This window comes from Enhydra lutris, unplaced genomic scaffold (assembly GCF_002288905.1).
Source record: "Enhydra lutris kenyoni isolate GAN:26980312 unplaced genomic scaffold, ASM228890v2 scaffoldscaffold56, whole genome shotgun sequence".
In the NCBI taxonomy this organism is placed as follows: Eukaryota; Metazoa; Chordata; class Mammalia; order Carnivora; family Mustelidae; genus Enhydra; species Enhydra lutris.
This window is the reverse complement of record NW_019154140.1, coordinates 3,286,543-3,302,316: the sequence shown is the minus strand read 5'-3', so window position 1 is coordinate 3,302,316 and position 15,774 is coordinate 3,286,543. Positions and strand designations below refer to the sequence as shown.

The 15,774-nt window shown below is 37.7% G+C and overlaps 1 protein-coding gene and 1 pseudogene across 3 annotated transcripts in view; one reads left to right on the top strand and one right to left on the bottom strand.

Moving 5' to 3' along the window:
- LOC111157831 (transmembrane protein 117) overlaps positions 1-15,774 on the bottom strand; it is a 470,551-nt gene that overhangs the window by 155,208 nt on the left and 299,569 nt on the right. For all 3 annotated transcript variants that reach the window (XM_022519503.1, XM_022519505.1, XM_022519504.1), the window contains one exon: positions 15,129-15,226. In XM_022519503.1, coding sequence (XP_022375211.1) covers positions 15,129-15,226 — 98 coding nt within the window. The remainder of the gene's footprint in view (positions 1-15,128; positions 15,227-15,774) is intronic.
- On the top strand, positions 1,785-5,793 carry LOC111157830 (annotated as a pseudogene).

The following is a 15,774-nucleotide window of genomic DNA, read 5'->3' as shown; positions in this document are numbered from 1 at the left end:
TTACTATTTCAGGTCTTAGCAACTGGAATAAAGCTCTATAATAGAGAGGTCCTATTAAGCAATTTAAGACCAACTTATTTCTTTTTCCTTAAACCTCACTTACCTTTAAGAAATAAGGAGAAGATCCTAAGATAAAAACTTTCACGGTCAGTTGGGGCTGATATTGTGTCACCACAGTTACATAGCTCACAGTGTTTTAATGGACTCTGTAGTTACAGAGAACGCATGTGATTTGAAACCAAAATGATTTTTAAAGTACTGAAATTAATATTTCTAAAAATTTTTCAGAAAAAATAACTCATAAGCATTATATATTTTCTTGTAAAGCATCAATTGATCATAAAGTTAAAATACTTTTAATTACTGTTTCATTGTTTTAATGAAGTCTTTTATCTGAAGAATATTTCAGAAATATTGTAGAGTATGCCAGTTTTGAAGGTCCTCACCAAAGTAAGTAATTCAACAAGAATGTACTTAATGCTTATTGTGTGTAAGATACTGTGTTAAGTCCTAGGAAAACGATAAGTAAGATGTTATTCCTGCTCTCAAGAACTGTGATATCTACAAAGAACTTATCAAACTCAGCATCCCAAATCACAAAAAATCCAGTCAAGAAATGGGCAGAAAATATGAACAGACATTCCTCCAAAGAAGACATGCAAATGACCAACAGACCCATGAAAAAATGCTCAACATCACTCAGCATCAGGGAAATACAAATCAAAACCACAATGAGATACCACCTCACACTGGTCAAAATGGTTAAAATTAACAAGTCAGGAAACAACAGATGTTGGTGAGGATGCGGAAAAAGGGGAACCCTCTTACACTGCTGATGGGAATGCAAGATGGTACAGCCAGTCTGGAAAACAGCATGGAGGTTCCTCAAAAAATTAAAAATAATGCTACCCTATGAACCAGCAATTGCACTATTAATTATATACTCCAAAGATACAAGTGTAGTAATCTGAGGAGGCACATGCACACCAATGTTGATAACAGCAATGTCCACAAGACCCAAATCAGTGAAAGAGCCCAGATGTTCATCAACAGATGAATGAATAAAGAAGATGTGATATTTGTATACAATGGAATATTACTCAGCCATAAAGAAAGTGAAATCTTGCCATGTGCAATGACATGGATGGAACTAGAGGGTATTATGCTAAGTGAAATAAGTCAGTCAGAGAAAGACAAATGCCATATGATTTCACTCATATGTGAATTTAAAAAACAAAACAGATGAACATAGGGGAAGGGAAGGAAAAATAAAATAAGATAAAAACAGAGAGGGAGGCAAACCATGAGAGACTCTTTAACTACAGGGAACAAACTGAGGGTTACTGGAGGGGTGGAGGGTGGGGGGATGGGGGTAATTGGGTGATGGGACTTAAGGAAGGTACTTGATGTAATGAGCACTGGGTATTACGTGAAACTGATGAATCACTAAATTCTACCTCTGAAACCAATAATACATTGTATTTTAACTAAATTGAATTTAAATACAAAGTAAAGAACTGTGATATAGGCAGAAATACGTAGAGAATTTAATCATCATTTTGACTTTAGTACAGTTCTTTTAAAATTTTAGAGGAATTTTAATTTAAAACCTTATGAACTATTTATTCAACTAAAGAATGAAAATTACATACATGGTAAATTTTTACCACAGAATTAATTTAATTTAAGAGGCTCTAGTTCAATATCTGTGCAGACAATAATTTGAAATGAGCTCTCTTTTAAAAAGGAATAAGCTCGGGATTTTAGACACAAGCGAGAGGATCATGGCGGATGGCCCCAGGTGTAAGCGCAGAAAGCAGGCGAACCCGCGGCGCAATAACGTTACAAATTATAATACTGTGGTAGAAACAAATTCAGATTCAGATGATGAAGACAAACTCCATATTGTGGAAGAAGAAAGTATTACAGATGCAGCAGATTGTGAAGGTGGTATGCCCGAAGATGACCTGCCAACAGACCAGACAGTATTACCGGGGAGCAGTGAAAGAGAAGGCAGTGCTAAGAGCTGCTGGGAGGATGACAGTAAGGAAGGACAAGAAATCCTGGGGCCTGACGCTCAGACAGATGAAGCGGGATGTGCAGATGCAGAAAATGAACAAAACCATGATCCTAATGTTGAAGAGTTCCTGCAACAACAAGACACTGCTGTCATTTACCCCGAGGCACCTGAAGAGGACCAGAGGCAGGGCACCCCAGAAGCCAGTGGTCATGATGACAATGGAACACCAGATGCATTCTCCCAGTTACTCACCTGCCCGTATTGTGATAGAGGCTATAAACGTTTTACCTCTCTGAAAGAACACATTAAATATCGCCATGAAAAGAATGAAGATAATTTTAGTTGCTCCCTGTGCAGTTACACCTTTGCGTACAGAACCCAACTTGAACGTCACATGACATCACATAAATCAGGAAGAGATCAAAGACATGTGACACAATCTGGTGGTAATCGTAAATTCAAGTGCACTGAATGTGGAAAAGCTTTCAAATACAAACATCATCTAAAAGAGCACTTAAGAATCCACAGTGGAGAGAAGCCATATGAATGCCCAAACTGCAAGAAACGTTTTTCCCATTCTGGTTCCTATAGCTCACACATAAGCAGTAAGAAATGTATCAGCTTGATGCCTGTGAATGGGCGACCAAGAACAGGACTCAAGACGCCTCAGTGTTCCTCACCATCTCTTTCGGCATCACCGGGCAGTCCCACGCGACCACAGATTCGGCAAAAGTTAGAGAATAAGCCCCTTCAAGAGCAACTTTCTATAAACCAAATTAAAACTGAACCTGTGGATTATGAATTCAAACCCATAGTGGTTGCTTCGGGAATCAACTGTTCAGCCCCTTTACAGAATGGGGTTTTTAGTGGTGGTGGCCCATTACAGGCGACCAGTTCTCCTCAGGGTGTGGTGCAAGCTGTTGTTCTGCCAACAGTTGGTTTGGTGTCTCCCATAAGTATTAATTTAAGTGATATTCAGAATGTACTTAAAGTGGCAGTGGATGGTAATGTAATAAGGCAAGTTTTGGAGAATAATCAAGCCAATCTTGCATCCAAAGAACAAGAAACAATCAGTGCTTCATCCATACAGCAAGGTGGCCATTCTGTTATTTCCACCATCAGTCTTCCTTTGGTTGATCAAGATGGAACAACCAAAATCATCATTAACTACAGTCTTGAGCAGCCTAGCCAACTTCAGGTTGTTCCTCAGAATTTAAAAAAAGAAAATCCAGTCCCCACAAACAGCTGCAAAAGTGAAAAGTTACCAGAAGATCTTACTGTTAAATCAGAGAAGGACAAAAGCTTTGAAGGAGGAGCAAACGATAGCACTTGCCTTTTGTGTGACGAATGTCCAGGAGATATTAATGCACTTCCAGAATTAAAGCACTATGACCTAAAGCAGCCTACTCAGCCTCCTCCATTCCCTGCCCCAGAAGCTGAGAAGCCCGAGTCCTCTGTTTCATCGGGTGGAGATGGCAATCTGTCTCCCAGTCAGCCACCTTTAAAGAACCTCTTGTCTCTTCTGAAAGCTTATTATGCTTTGAACGCACAACCAAGTGCAGAAGAGCTCTCAAAGATTGCTGACTCAGTAAACCTACCCCTGGATGTAGTAAAAAAGTGGTTTGAAAAGATGCAGGCTGGACAGATTTCAGTGCAGTCTTCTGAACCATCTTCTCCTGAACCCGGCAAAGGAAATATCCCTGCAAAGAATGATGAGTGGCCTCAATCTACAAATACAAATGAGCCCCCAGACAGCACCGTAAATCTGCAGGGTCCCCTGAAGATGACTAACTCTCCAGTTTTACCAGCGGGATCCACCGTCAATGGTTCCAGAAGTAGTCCGTCATCCCCATCACCTCTAAACCTTTCCTCCTCCAGAAACACACAGGGTTACTTGTACACGGCAGAAGCCACACAGGAAGAGCCACAAGTAGAACCTCTTGATCTTTCACTACCAAAGCAACAGGGAGAATTATTGGAAAGGTCAACGATCACTAGTGTCTACCAGAACAGTGTTTATTCTGTCCAGGAAAAACCCTTGAACTTGTCTTGCGCAAAAAAGGAGCCACAAAAGGACAGTTGTGTTACAGACTCAGAACCAGTTGTAAATGTAATCCCACCAAGTGCCAACCCCATAAATATTGCTATACCTACAGTCACTGCCCAGTTACCAACAATCGTGGCCATTGCTGACCAGAACAGTGTTCAATGCTTGCGAGCACTAGCTGCCAATAAGCAGACTATTCTAATTCCCCAGGTGGCTTACATGTACTGGACTACGGTCAGCCCTGCGGTCCAGGAACCACCCTTGAAAGTGATCCAGCCAAATGGGAATCAGGATGAAAGGCAAGACACTAGCTCAGAAGGAGTATCAAATATAGAAGACCAGAATGACTCTGATTCTACACCACCCAAAAAGAAAATGCGGAAGACAGATAATGGAATGTATGCTTGTGATTTGTGTGATAAGATATTCCAAAAGAGTAGCTCACTATTGAGACATAAATACGAACACACAGGTAAGAGACCGCACGAGTGTGGAATCTGTAAAAAGGCATTTAAACACAAACATCATTTGATTGAACACATGCGGTTGCATTCTGGAGAAAAGCCCTATCAATGTGACAAATGTGGGAAGCGTTTCTCACACTCTGAGTCTTATTCTCAACACATGAATCATCGCTACTCCTACTGCAAGCGAGAGGCCGAGGAGCGGGATAGCACCGAGCAGGAAGAGGCGGGACCGGAAGTCCTGGCCAGCGAGCATGCTGGGACTCGGGCATCTCCCTCGCAGGCCGACTCTGACGAGAGAGAGAGAGTCTGACGAGGGAAGAGGATGAAGACAGTGAAAAAGAGGAAGAGGAGGAGGAGGACAAAGAGATGGAAGAACTGCAGGAAGAGAAAGAATGTGAAAAACCGCAAGGGGAGGAGGAAGAGGAGGAGGAGGAAGACGAGATGGAGGAGGAGGAGGGGGAAGAGGCAGAGAATGAGGGAGAAGAGACAAAAACTGAAGGTCTACTGAAGGAAGATGAAGCTGTAAATCAAGCGAGCAGCTTAGAACAAAAAGTGAGCAAGAAGAGTGAGCAGGTGTCTGAAGAAAAAACAAATGAAGCCTAATAGTTTTTCTAGAAGGAAAATACATTCTAATTGGTAATGAAGTTTGTTCTATATTATACATGCTTTTCATGGAAACACAGTAACCTGTATACTGTGGTTTCTGTTCACTACTGTGTAAAGTAAAAATTTAAAAAAAAATACAAAATACAAAAAAAAAAAAAACCACACACAAAAAAATCCGGGTGTGCCTGATCTCAGACCTAGTAATTTTTCATGCATTTTTCAAAGTTAGGAACAAGTTTGTAACACGAAGCAGATTAGAAAACTTTAATGACTCGGAAAGCAAAGATTTAACAGGTTAAAGGAAACTGATTAATTAGATAAGCATCTGGCATTGTTTCTTTTTGTCAGTATTAATTATCACTCTTACGTTGGTTTATTCTTAAGCTGTACAATTGGGAGAAATTTTATAATTTTTTATTGGTAAACATATGCTAAATCCACTTCAGTATTTTATTATGTTTTTTAAAATGTGAGTACTTCTGCACTACAAAATTCCCTTCACAGAGAAGTATAATGCAGTTCCAAACCATGCTAACTACCTTTTATAAATTCAATCTAGACGGTAGTAATTTCTAATATTTACACGTCATAGTGGAGTATTATCATTTCAAGTGTATTGTTAGCCTTAAGAAAGCAGCTGATAGAAGAACTGAAGTTTCTTACTCGTGTGGTTTAAAATGGAGTTCAGAAGATTGTCATTGAGTTCTGCTTGCAGGGACTAACAGTGTTAATCCTGGGAAGGGTAGCAGAGTCGTCAGAATCAGTGTTCGTAATTGTGTTTGAGTATGTGGTGATAAATATGAAGGATATGATATGAAGCTTTGTATCTCCTTTGGCCTTAAGCAAGACCTGTGTGCTGTAAGAGCCATTTATCAGTATTTTCAAGGCCCTAACCCGCCTTCGTTCGATGTGTGGCCTACAATAACTAGCATTTGTTGATTTGTTTATTGTATCAAAATTCCAAATAAAACTTAAAACCACTGACTCTGTCAGAGAAACCTAAACACTGGGACATTTCATCCTTTAATTCCTCAGTATTCATTTTATGTTAATTGACTTTCAAAATTTCTCTACAGAAATGAAAGGGAAATTTTCTAATCTGCTCTATCCATGTACTTGCATTTCAGACATGGACATGCCATTGTTATTTGGCTCATAACTGTTTCCAAATGTTAGTTATTATGGACCCAGTTTATTAACAACATTAGCTGATTTTTACCTTTCAGTATTATTTTATTTCTTTTAGTTTATAGATCTGTGCAACATTTTTGTACTGTATGTCTTCAAACCTGGCAGTATTAATACCCTTCTTACTGACATGTACTTTTAGTTTTAGAAAACTTTTATATTTATGTGTCTTATTTTTATATTTCTTTATTTATTACACAGTGTAGTGTATAATACTGTAGTTTGTATTAATACAATAATATATTTTAGTATGAAAATTTGGAAAGTTGATAAGATTTGAAGTAGAGATGCAATTGGTTCTCTTGCATTGAGATTTGATTTAACAGTGTTATGTTAACATTTATACTTGCCTTGGATTGTAGAACAGAACTTAAACGGGAATGTATTAGTTTTACAACTACAATCAAGTCATTTTACCTTTACCCAGTTTTTAATATAAAACTCTTAAATTTTGAAATTCACTGTGTGACTAATAGCATGATGCTCTGCAGTTTTATTAAGAGATTAGCCTAACCATCAAACTCTCATCTCCTTAGTAAGCCAAATTAGGATAACCTTATATAAACAGTGTTGGGAACAATGTTTAACATTTTGTGCCAATTTGTTCCTGTATTCATGTATGTAAGTTACAAATCTGATTCTTCATTTTTAAGTTCCTTGTTACACCATGGTCATTTTCTAGTTTTTTACCAGACTCCCCCATCTCACAATAAAATGCATCAACAAGCCTGAAGAAAAAAAAAATAACTAAAAAAAAATAAAAAGGAATAAGCTCGGGGCACCTGGGTGGTTCAGTGGGTTAAGCCTCTGCCTTCGGCTCAGGTCATGATCTCAGGGTCCTGGGATCAAGCCCCGCATCGGGCTCTCTGCTCAGCGGGGAGCCTGCTTCCCTCTCTCTCTCTGCCTGCCTCTCTGCCTACTTGTGATCTCTGTCAAATAAATTAATAAAATATTTTTTTAAAAAAATAAATAAAAAGGAATATGCTCTGAACAAGACAAACCAATAAACAGCAAACCAGCAAATATTTAAAATTTCATAAGGAATATATTCATTTCTAAATATACAGACATCCCTCCAATCTTCTCTCTTGCCTTCTGACAATACTCCCTGTACTACTTCTTCCTCTTCTAATCATAGCTCAACCCATTACAGGTCTGGAAACATTCCAGAAAACCATTCTTGCAGAGGTCACCAGCAAAATTCTATAGATGCTCTGCATTTTGATCTTATCTGGCCTCTATAATACATACTTTCCCTATTTTTCATTCTTCCTGTCCTCTCTTTCTCTGTCTTCTTTATAGATCCTTCTTCTGCCTGTTCCCAGATAAAAGAGCTCTACAGGTTATATCACAGATCTTTTATTCTCACTCAGCATCCACTCACATTCTTTCAATAACCAGATACATGTAGGTAACAACTTCTAGGTGAGAGTGAAAATATAAACTGAAACACAAATTTTAGTAATATTTCTGTCTTGGATCTCAATCCCTCAGTCTTCGTGTTCAGATCCATACAAAGAACTCTCTACTAAGTATCTCTTTCTCTCTCCTCTAGTTGAAGTAGAGTTTACACACAATGTTACATTGGTTTCAGGTATACAACATAGTGATTCAGCAAATGCATAACATTATTCTATGCCCACCACAAGCATAGCTACCATCTGTTACCATACAATGCTATTACAATACCACTGACTATATTCTATAAGATATGCCAATTAGTGTATCAAGCTCAACATGCAAATCTGGGCTTATTACGCCCCCACCAAGACTTACTCCCCTACCACAAGGTCCTATCTCAGTGAACAGTATCACCATCTGTTCAGTTGCTCAAGCCTAAATACTCAAAGCTACACTTGAATTTTCCTTTTGCCTCACTCCCATAACCAATCACCATGTTTCCTCCCATCTGAGGCTTGCTGATCCTAGGATTACACTTAGGCTCTAGTTCCTTTACAAAATCATGCCTGGAGCTCTGTAAGCCCCACATCACAGCACCCACCCCCACAGCTGGCATTGCCTGCCCCCTCACACCCTGTATTTCTCATCAGACAGAAAATTAGGCTGTCAAGAGTCCTTATTTTCTTTCAGAACTGTGTTCTCAGCACCACGGAGAGCACCTGGTGCTGAGTAACAGCGCTCCTAACACCAGTTAAAACAAAATAATGACTAATACACAATAGGAAGTAGGAAAGCCGGGACTGAAAGTTAGGCAGCTGGCTCTAGAGTTTGTGCTTCTAATCGCTATTGCACATTGCATTCAGCCCTTAATAAGTATTGATTTAAATAAGTTAATAAAAACAGACTTGCTCTTAATTCAGCACAATTAAGTCTGGAGGGGCATGGGATTGTGTAATGTTCAGATATAAATAGATGCCTAAGAGCTAAATCTCTCAGGCATAAACAGAGAATTTACTTTTTAAATGAAAAACCTCCAAATAATATGACAATAATGTGACAAGACAGTAATGCAACATCAATCACCTTTTTATCCAGAAGTAGAAAACTTGGATCTCTCTGCTTAGAAGCCAGACTTAAGTGGAGCCTGTTAACTTTGTGCCGTGTTTAAAATTAAGGTGACTGGTTCAATAGGTACAGTTACTTGATTTAGGCTAGAAATGTCCTGCTTTTTCTCAGTTACAGAGGCAGTTTTTAATTAAAGATAGACAACCGTTTCACAAGACATGTTGAAATGGAAGGAAAGCTGAAGGCTACAAGACAAAATTCATCCAGAGAAAAGACACAGGCTAATTTATTATTTGGGAAGTGAGGCAAAAAGTTTTGCATACTATAGTTGCCCCAGAACCTTTCATGAATTATTCTCTGATGTAAAATTTTTCCTCATAGTTACGATGGAATTATACAGAGCATAGTAAATTAAAATTAGTACCCTCTCATTATAAAGCCAAAAAAGAGTAATACTTTTCTAGTTAAGCATGTAGAGTCATAGGATCTTTAAGTTGGATGAAAATTGAGAAGTGATTTACTTTTTTTTCTCATTGAATGTGAAAATCCTTCTACTGTATCCCTGATGGATAGGGAATTTTTGCTGGAATATTTCTACTGACAGGAAATACAGCATTTCATCAAGCAAGTTCACTTAGCATTGAGAGGCTCCCATTCTTCCAGACATGAATTCTTTGAGGCAAGAATCTAAATCTACGTCCATGTGACTTACGTTCATTAGCCTATATCCTAGTCTGCTTGGGCTGCTACAACAGATACCATAGACTAGCTGCCTAATAAAAAACAGACATGTATTTCTCACAGTTCCGGAGGCTGGGAAGTTTAAGGTCAAGGCACCAGCACGGTTTCATTTGGTGAGGTCCTCTTCTTGGTTCACAGCCAACACTCCCTCTGTCTTTACATGATGGAGAGGGCTAGGAATCTGTCTGGAACCTTTATTATAAAGGCACTAATCCCATTCATGAAGAATCTACCCTCATGACTCAAGCACCTTCCAAAGACCTCACCTTCCAGTACCATCATTTGGGCATTAAGGTTTCAAAATATGAATTTTGGAAGGACACAAACATTCAAATTATAGCAGTCCCTATTCTGCCCTCTGGAGCAAAGCAAACAGAATTACTCTCTCTTCAATATTTTAATCTTATGATAGAAAATAACATGGCAGAGCTGAAAAGGATCACACAGAATAACAAAACACATCCCTTTTGAAGAACAAAGAAAGGAAACTCGCAGTTGTCATACCAGGCATCCCTGTACTCAGATACTAGAGAGCTACTGCTAAATCCTTTCTGACTGACCTTTCCCCTGATTCTTAGGTCTTTTTATTACTTTACTATATTTGATTGTCATTTGACGATTATCATGTGACTCTCCCAGACCATGTATATTAAGATAATAATCATTTCTTGATTAGCCCTTGTCTGGTGAAAGCTAAACAATTTTGTTAGACTTTACTAATGACTGTGATCTTCAAAACAGGACACACAGCGGCTACATTTGTTTCCCAGGTAAGGATTACGATAGTCATGATGAAGAGATGTCCACCCAAACCATTATAGCACTAGATAAAGTAGCTTTTAAAATATAGGGGTGCCTGGGTGGCTCAGTTGGTTGAGCAGCTGCCTTTGGCTTGGGTCATGATCCCAGGGTCCTGGGATTGAGCCCCACATTGGGCTCCCTGCTTGGCGGAGAGCCTGCTTCTCCCTCTCCCTCTGCCTGACTCTTTGCCTACCTGTGGTCTCTCTCCATCTCTCTGATAAATAAATAAAATCTTTAAAAAATCATTAATCATTTAAAAAATGATTTTTTAAACCATTAAATGATTTTAAAAGTCATTATCAGGTTCTCCTAGAGCATCTAAGTAATCGCAGACCAGAGTATTAACAAATGTTTGCCACTATAACACCTGGGTTATCATTTTTCCAGCTTCTATCATCAGTGGTTTTGTTTTGTTTTATTTGCCATTTGCTGTCCAGCCCTTAAGATAAAAATTCCAGCCTTCAGGCGCCTGGGTGGCTCAGTGGGTTAAAGCCTCTGCCTTTGGCTCAGGTCATGATCCCAGGGTCCTGGGATCGATCCCCACATCGGGCTCTCTGCTCAGCAGGGAGCCTGCTTCCTCCTCTCTCTCTGCCTGCCTCTCTGCCTACTTGTGATCTCTGTCTGTCGAATAAATAAATAAAATCTTAAAAAAAAAAAAATTCCAGCCTTCTGTTATGGCAACACTCTGCTCCTAGGATCAATTTCTGTATGCAGCAGGATGCAGTTTCAAACAATCCCCACATCTCAGGGGCTTAATATTTGCAAAAGATTATTTCTCACACTATATGACCACGGTGTTGTTAAGAATTCTTGGTTTATGCTTGGTTCCCTAAATGATGAGGGCTCCAACTAGATGTAGACTTCCATTGTTGCTACTGACAGAAGAGCTCCCTTTAGTGCTTCTCTTTGGCAGTTAAATGCTACCTAAGGATGCTTGGGTGGCTCAGTTATTTAAGACCTGACTCTTGAATTCATGGTCATGGGTTCAAACCCTCCATTGGGCTCCATGCTAGTCTAGAGCTTACTTAAGAAGAAGACAAGAAAGAAGAAAAAGAAGAAAGTTTCTACCTAGCTGTGACATATGCCACTTTTACTCACACTTTAATTGGTCAAAGCAAGTGATGTGGTCGGGACGGGGGCGGCAGAAAAGTGCAATCCTCTCCTGTGTCTGGAAGGCAAAGAACTGGAGTATTTGTGGGAGCGCATGGGTGGCTCAATGGGTTAAAGCCTCTGCCTTCGGCTCAGGTCATGATCCCAGGGTTCTGGGATTGAGCCCCGAATCAGGCTCTCTGCTCGGCAGGGAACCTGCTTCCTCCTCTCTCTCTGACTGCTTCTCTGCCTACTTGTGATCTCTGTCAAATAAGTAAATAAAATCTTAAAAAAAAAAAAGAACTGGAGTATTTGTGAAGCCCAAATGAACACCAGATTTCTCAATCTCTCCTTTCACCAATTGGTTTACTAATCACAGAGGAGTGTCTCCTTATTTTCTTTTTAAAGTTAAGTCACTGGGAACTATTATCCCAAGATGCTTCCCATAAAAAGCATAAAAACTGTGCCACAAGGGAATAAATAAAACGGGGAAATAGAAGCTAATATAAACATATTACTTGATCTTAATTTTTTTATTGAGTATAGTTCATACACAATGTAATGTGAGTTTCGGGTGCATATTTCTCACTTTTTTATATCTTTGTTTATGTATATATTGGCTCCAGATACAAGAGAGTGGAAATGTTTTTCATGGCCCCTCTAGAAAACAGAAACAGCATATAGAATTAACCTAGAGTTTAAATTCTTAGATCTTTATTCTTCTTAATTATCAAAAGGGCTGGGAGAGTGATTTCGGAAGGGATGTTCTATAAATATTCTTCCCTCTCCCATTTAGTATTTTCATTTCATTTTTTAAAGATTTTATTTACTTATTTGAGAGACGGTGAGAGAGAGCAGGAGCAGGGAGGAGAGGGAGAAGGAAGCTGTCCACTGAGCATGGAACCTGACCGCTGGACCCTAGAATCATGACCTGAGCCAAAGGCTTAACCGCTTAACCGACTGAGCCACCCAGGTGCCCCCATTTAGTATTTTCATATACAAAGACAATTTAGTCTCACCCCCAGCATAAAAAGCCCATGTATTATAGCAGCTTTATCTTGACACAATTATAGATAGAAGTAAGAACAATTTTCTTCAATATAGAGACATCTGTCACAGGAATCAAGGAAGAACTCAGCCACACAGTTGCAAATCCACACAGTTGCAAAATAGTTTCTGACAGACACTTGTGAGTTAAAGCAGCTACACGTAGGTAAAAGGTAAGCTTACTAGAACAAAATTGCATGTTGTACTGTTGAAACTGCTACACAGAATCACACCGCAACTTAAGAAAGCTTTCCTTTGCAAAATTTCTTCTCCAGCATAGGTTTTTCCCACTAATCTCTTCCCTTAACTGGGGCAACACCAAAAGAAAACAGCACTTTTTTGACTGGGTAACCCATAGCGTGTAAATACTATCTTTTGTTTCATCTGAAACCTTGCCAATGATTTCTGTACGTTATCTCTTAGAGCTAAGAAAACATGCCTTTTATACTTGCTAAATCTCTTTTATCCCAAAGTATGAACAAAACAGAAAATTGTGTTGCTTCCCACATAATTTCCATATTCAACTTTTTGCATCAGATTTTCCTTTTTTAAAACCCTGAGAACTGTTGACAAGTTAATCTAACTGTATAGAAATGGATAAAATAGGAAAAATATTTTTAGAGTAGCATTTAAATTTTCCTCAGTTATTTTATGTTCTCTGTGATTTGAAATACTAATTTTGAAATATACCAATGAAAAACCATCTCCCAAATATATTATTAATAATCGATAATTTACAAAAAAACACAATGACTACAAGAATAAGTATGAATGTATTGAATTGAATTGTTCTACATTCAAGCGTATTATCTATTTGCCAGTGGCTAATTAAATTATTCTTATAATATTTAAAATACTCTTTAGGTCATCATTTGGAATGATGTTATCACATAGGTCAAAAATAAGCCCATTTATATAAAAGGGATGGTAGACCTGAGTAATAATGTTCAAGGAACACACACTAAGATGCTTAAGGAAAAAATCTGGTATGGATTCCTCTCCACTGAATCAGCAATTGCAATTAAGGGTAGCTAATGACAAAAATCAGAGGGCCTTCAGATTACTGTAGACATGGCTCACTTTCACAAATAGTACAAATGTGACCTGAGTAACTTTCCATACTGAACAATAATCAGCAGGCTGCCTTTGAAGATGCATTAAACAAAATAAAATTTATGTAACCATAGTAAGTTAATATTGTTTCAAGATAGTTCATAAATGCTTTTAATATTAACATCTACCTTTTTAAAAATTATGATTCCTACAACCTCTATAGAGAATTCTATAGGGTGGAATCACTGCCCCAGAACCTCATATTCTCAATATAGCACCATAACCTAAAACAGGATTAAGGTTAATCATGTGGAAATTTGCACACTGATGTATCCTTTGCTCTAGAGGTAGTCTAGTGTAATGATTAAACACTGGGTCTCTGGAGTTAGAGACCTATGCTCCCAATAACAGTGCCTACCTTATAGGGTTGTCCGGATTAAATGAGTAAATAAATAGAATGTTAAATACTTAGCATAGTGCCTGCAGCAAAACATATCCTCAATAAATATTTTCTATAATTATTATATTGTATATTATTCAGACAAGCTATATGGGGAGATGACACGCAGGGAAAAAAGAATATGAAGGTTAAATGCACCATAAAAATAGGCCACACTTGACTCATAGAGACAAGGTATAAATAAACATCCACAAAATCATACTCATTTTTACAACACTACTTGAAATCTACTTTTGTTTACCTTCTAAGAATTGAGTTCAAAATGCCGTATATCTCTACCAAAATTTAATTACAGTGTTAAAGCACAAAGATAGCTTAGAGTGTATATTCTGCCCCCTGATTTTTGTAGCTTGTACAGGAAAAAAAGAAGTCAATGCCCAGAATTAAATCCAAGAACAAACAAAATATTTTTTCTATCATTTCAAAAGGCAGGGAAGCAGGATGAAATGTAGCCGGCACAAGTTATCATCAACCCCAGCCCCTCTGAGCATTAGTACACACCTTTTCATACATCTGATTGACTCTGTAGTTGGGCAGTATTACCCAGCCCTTCTTGCTGACTCCTTATTGCTATTTTTTTCTGTCTAAACTTGTTCAAATACACATAAATAGTGGTGATTCGATGAAAAATAAAGTTCTATAAGACATGGATTATTTTTTTAATTGCAATGATTGGGCTGGAGAGCTAAAAGAAATTACATAAAGAAGAAATGCCAATGAGCCAGATGTGATTTGTAAAGAGGTTTCCTCTCTGTGTAACTCCTTCAAAGCAAAATTATATCCTGTCAAATATACTGGAAATTTAGAATTTACTGGAGACATTTTTATAGCAGATTTCACTGACGAAAATTACAGCTTGTTTTTGCTGAATCAAAAACCTACTTACCTCTGGTAAAATATGTATTACTATATTAGCAAATGTATCTCTTGTAAATGTGTATTTGCAACAATGTGTAAGCAGAAAGTAATTCATATAATCATCAGGATGATGTTTTAATCATCTTAATGGAACACAGTATCCACTGGAAATGCCTCTCTACACAGAATTCTGTGTATCTTAAAAAAAAAAAAAAAAAACACATCCAACTCAAGTCTTTTGTGAATCATGCAAGGCAAAAATCAATAAATGAAACAATTTCTTACCAGAATAAAATGATCCTAACATTTCCTTTCTTCCAGAAAGCTCTTGCGGATTTTCCCCAATCAGGATAAGGTTTGTCCTGAAGCATCATATCAGTGACCTGAAGCAACAAAACAAACTTATTTAGCACTTTCAGAAATCCTACATGTAGGTTTAAATATTCATATAATTTGCACTTTATTGAGAATAAAATGTTTGTATTTTAATGCTAGAATATATGCAGAGATAAAATTAAGAATAGACTTCTTTCAATTAAAAATTTTAGTTTTTAATTAGTTTTAATTTTAGTTTTTTCATTTGACTTTACATAATGAATGAGCGTATTTAAGATGATTCAACATGTCAACTACTGAGATTCTTTTAAATTTTTAAGGTAATCAAGATTACCTTATATAAGAAGGCATCTTTAAGATACTATTGACCTCTTCATAGAAACAAAACATAAATAATAAAGTACCATAGTTATTGGTATTTATTGTCTAAATTCAAAACTCCAAAATCCAAATATTTCTTTCTCTGACTAGATTTTTACCTAAATCACTAGTCAAAATATTATCTTCCCTTCTCTCCATTTTTTCTTTCTATGGTGTGAGGTATGGGACTTGACCCAGTTTTATAAACTATTTGTTTTAATAGCTTAGCATTAAG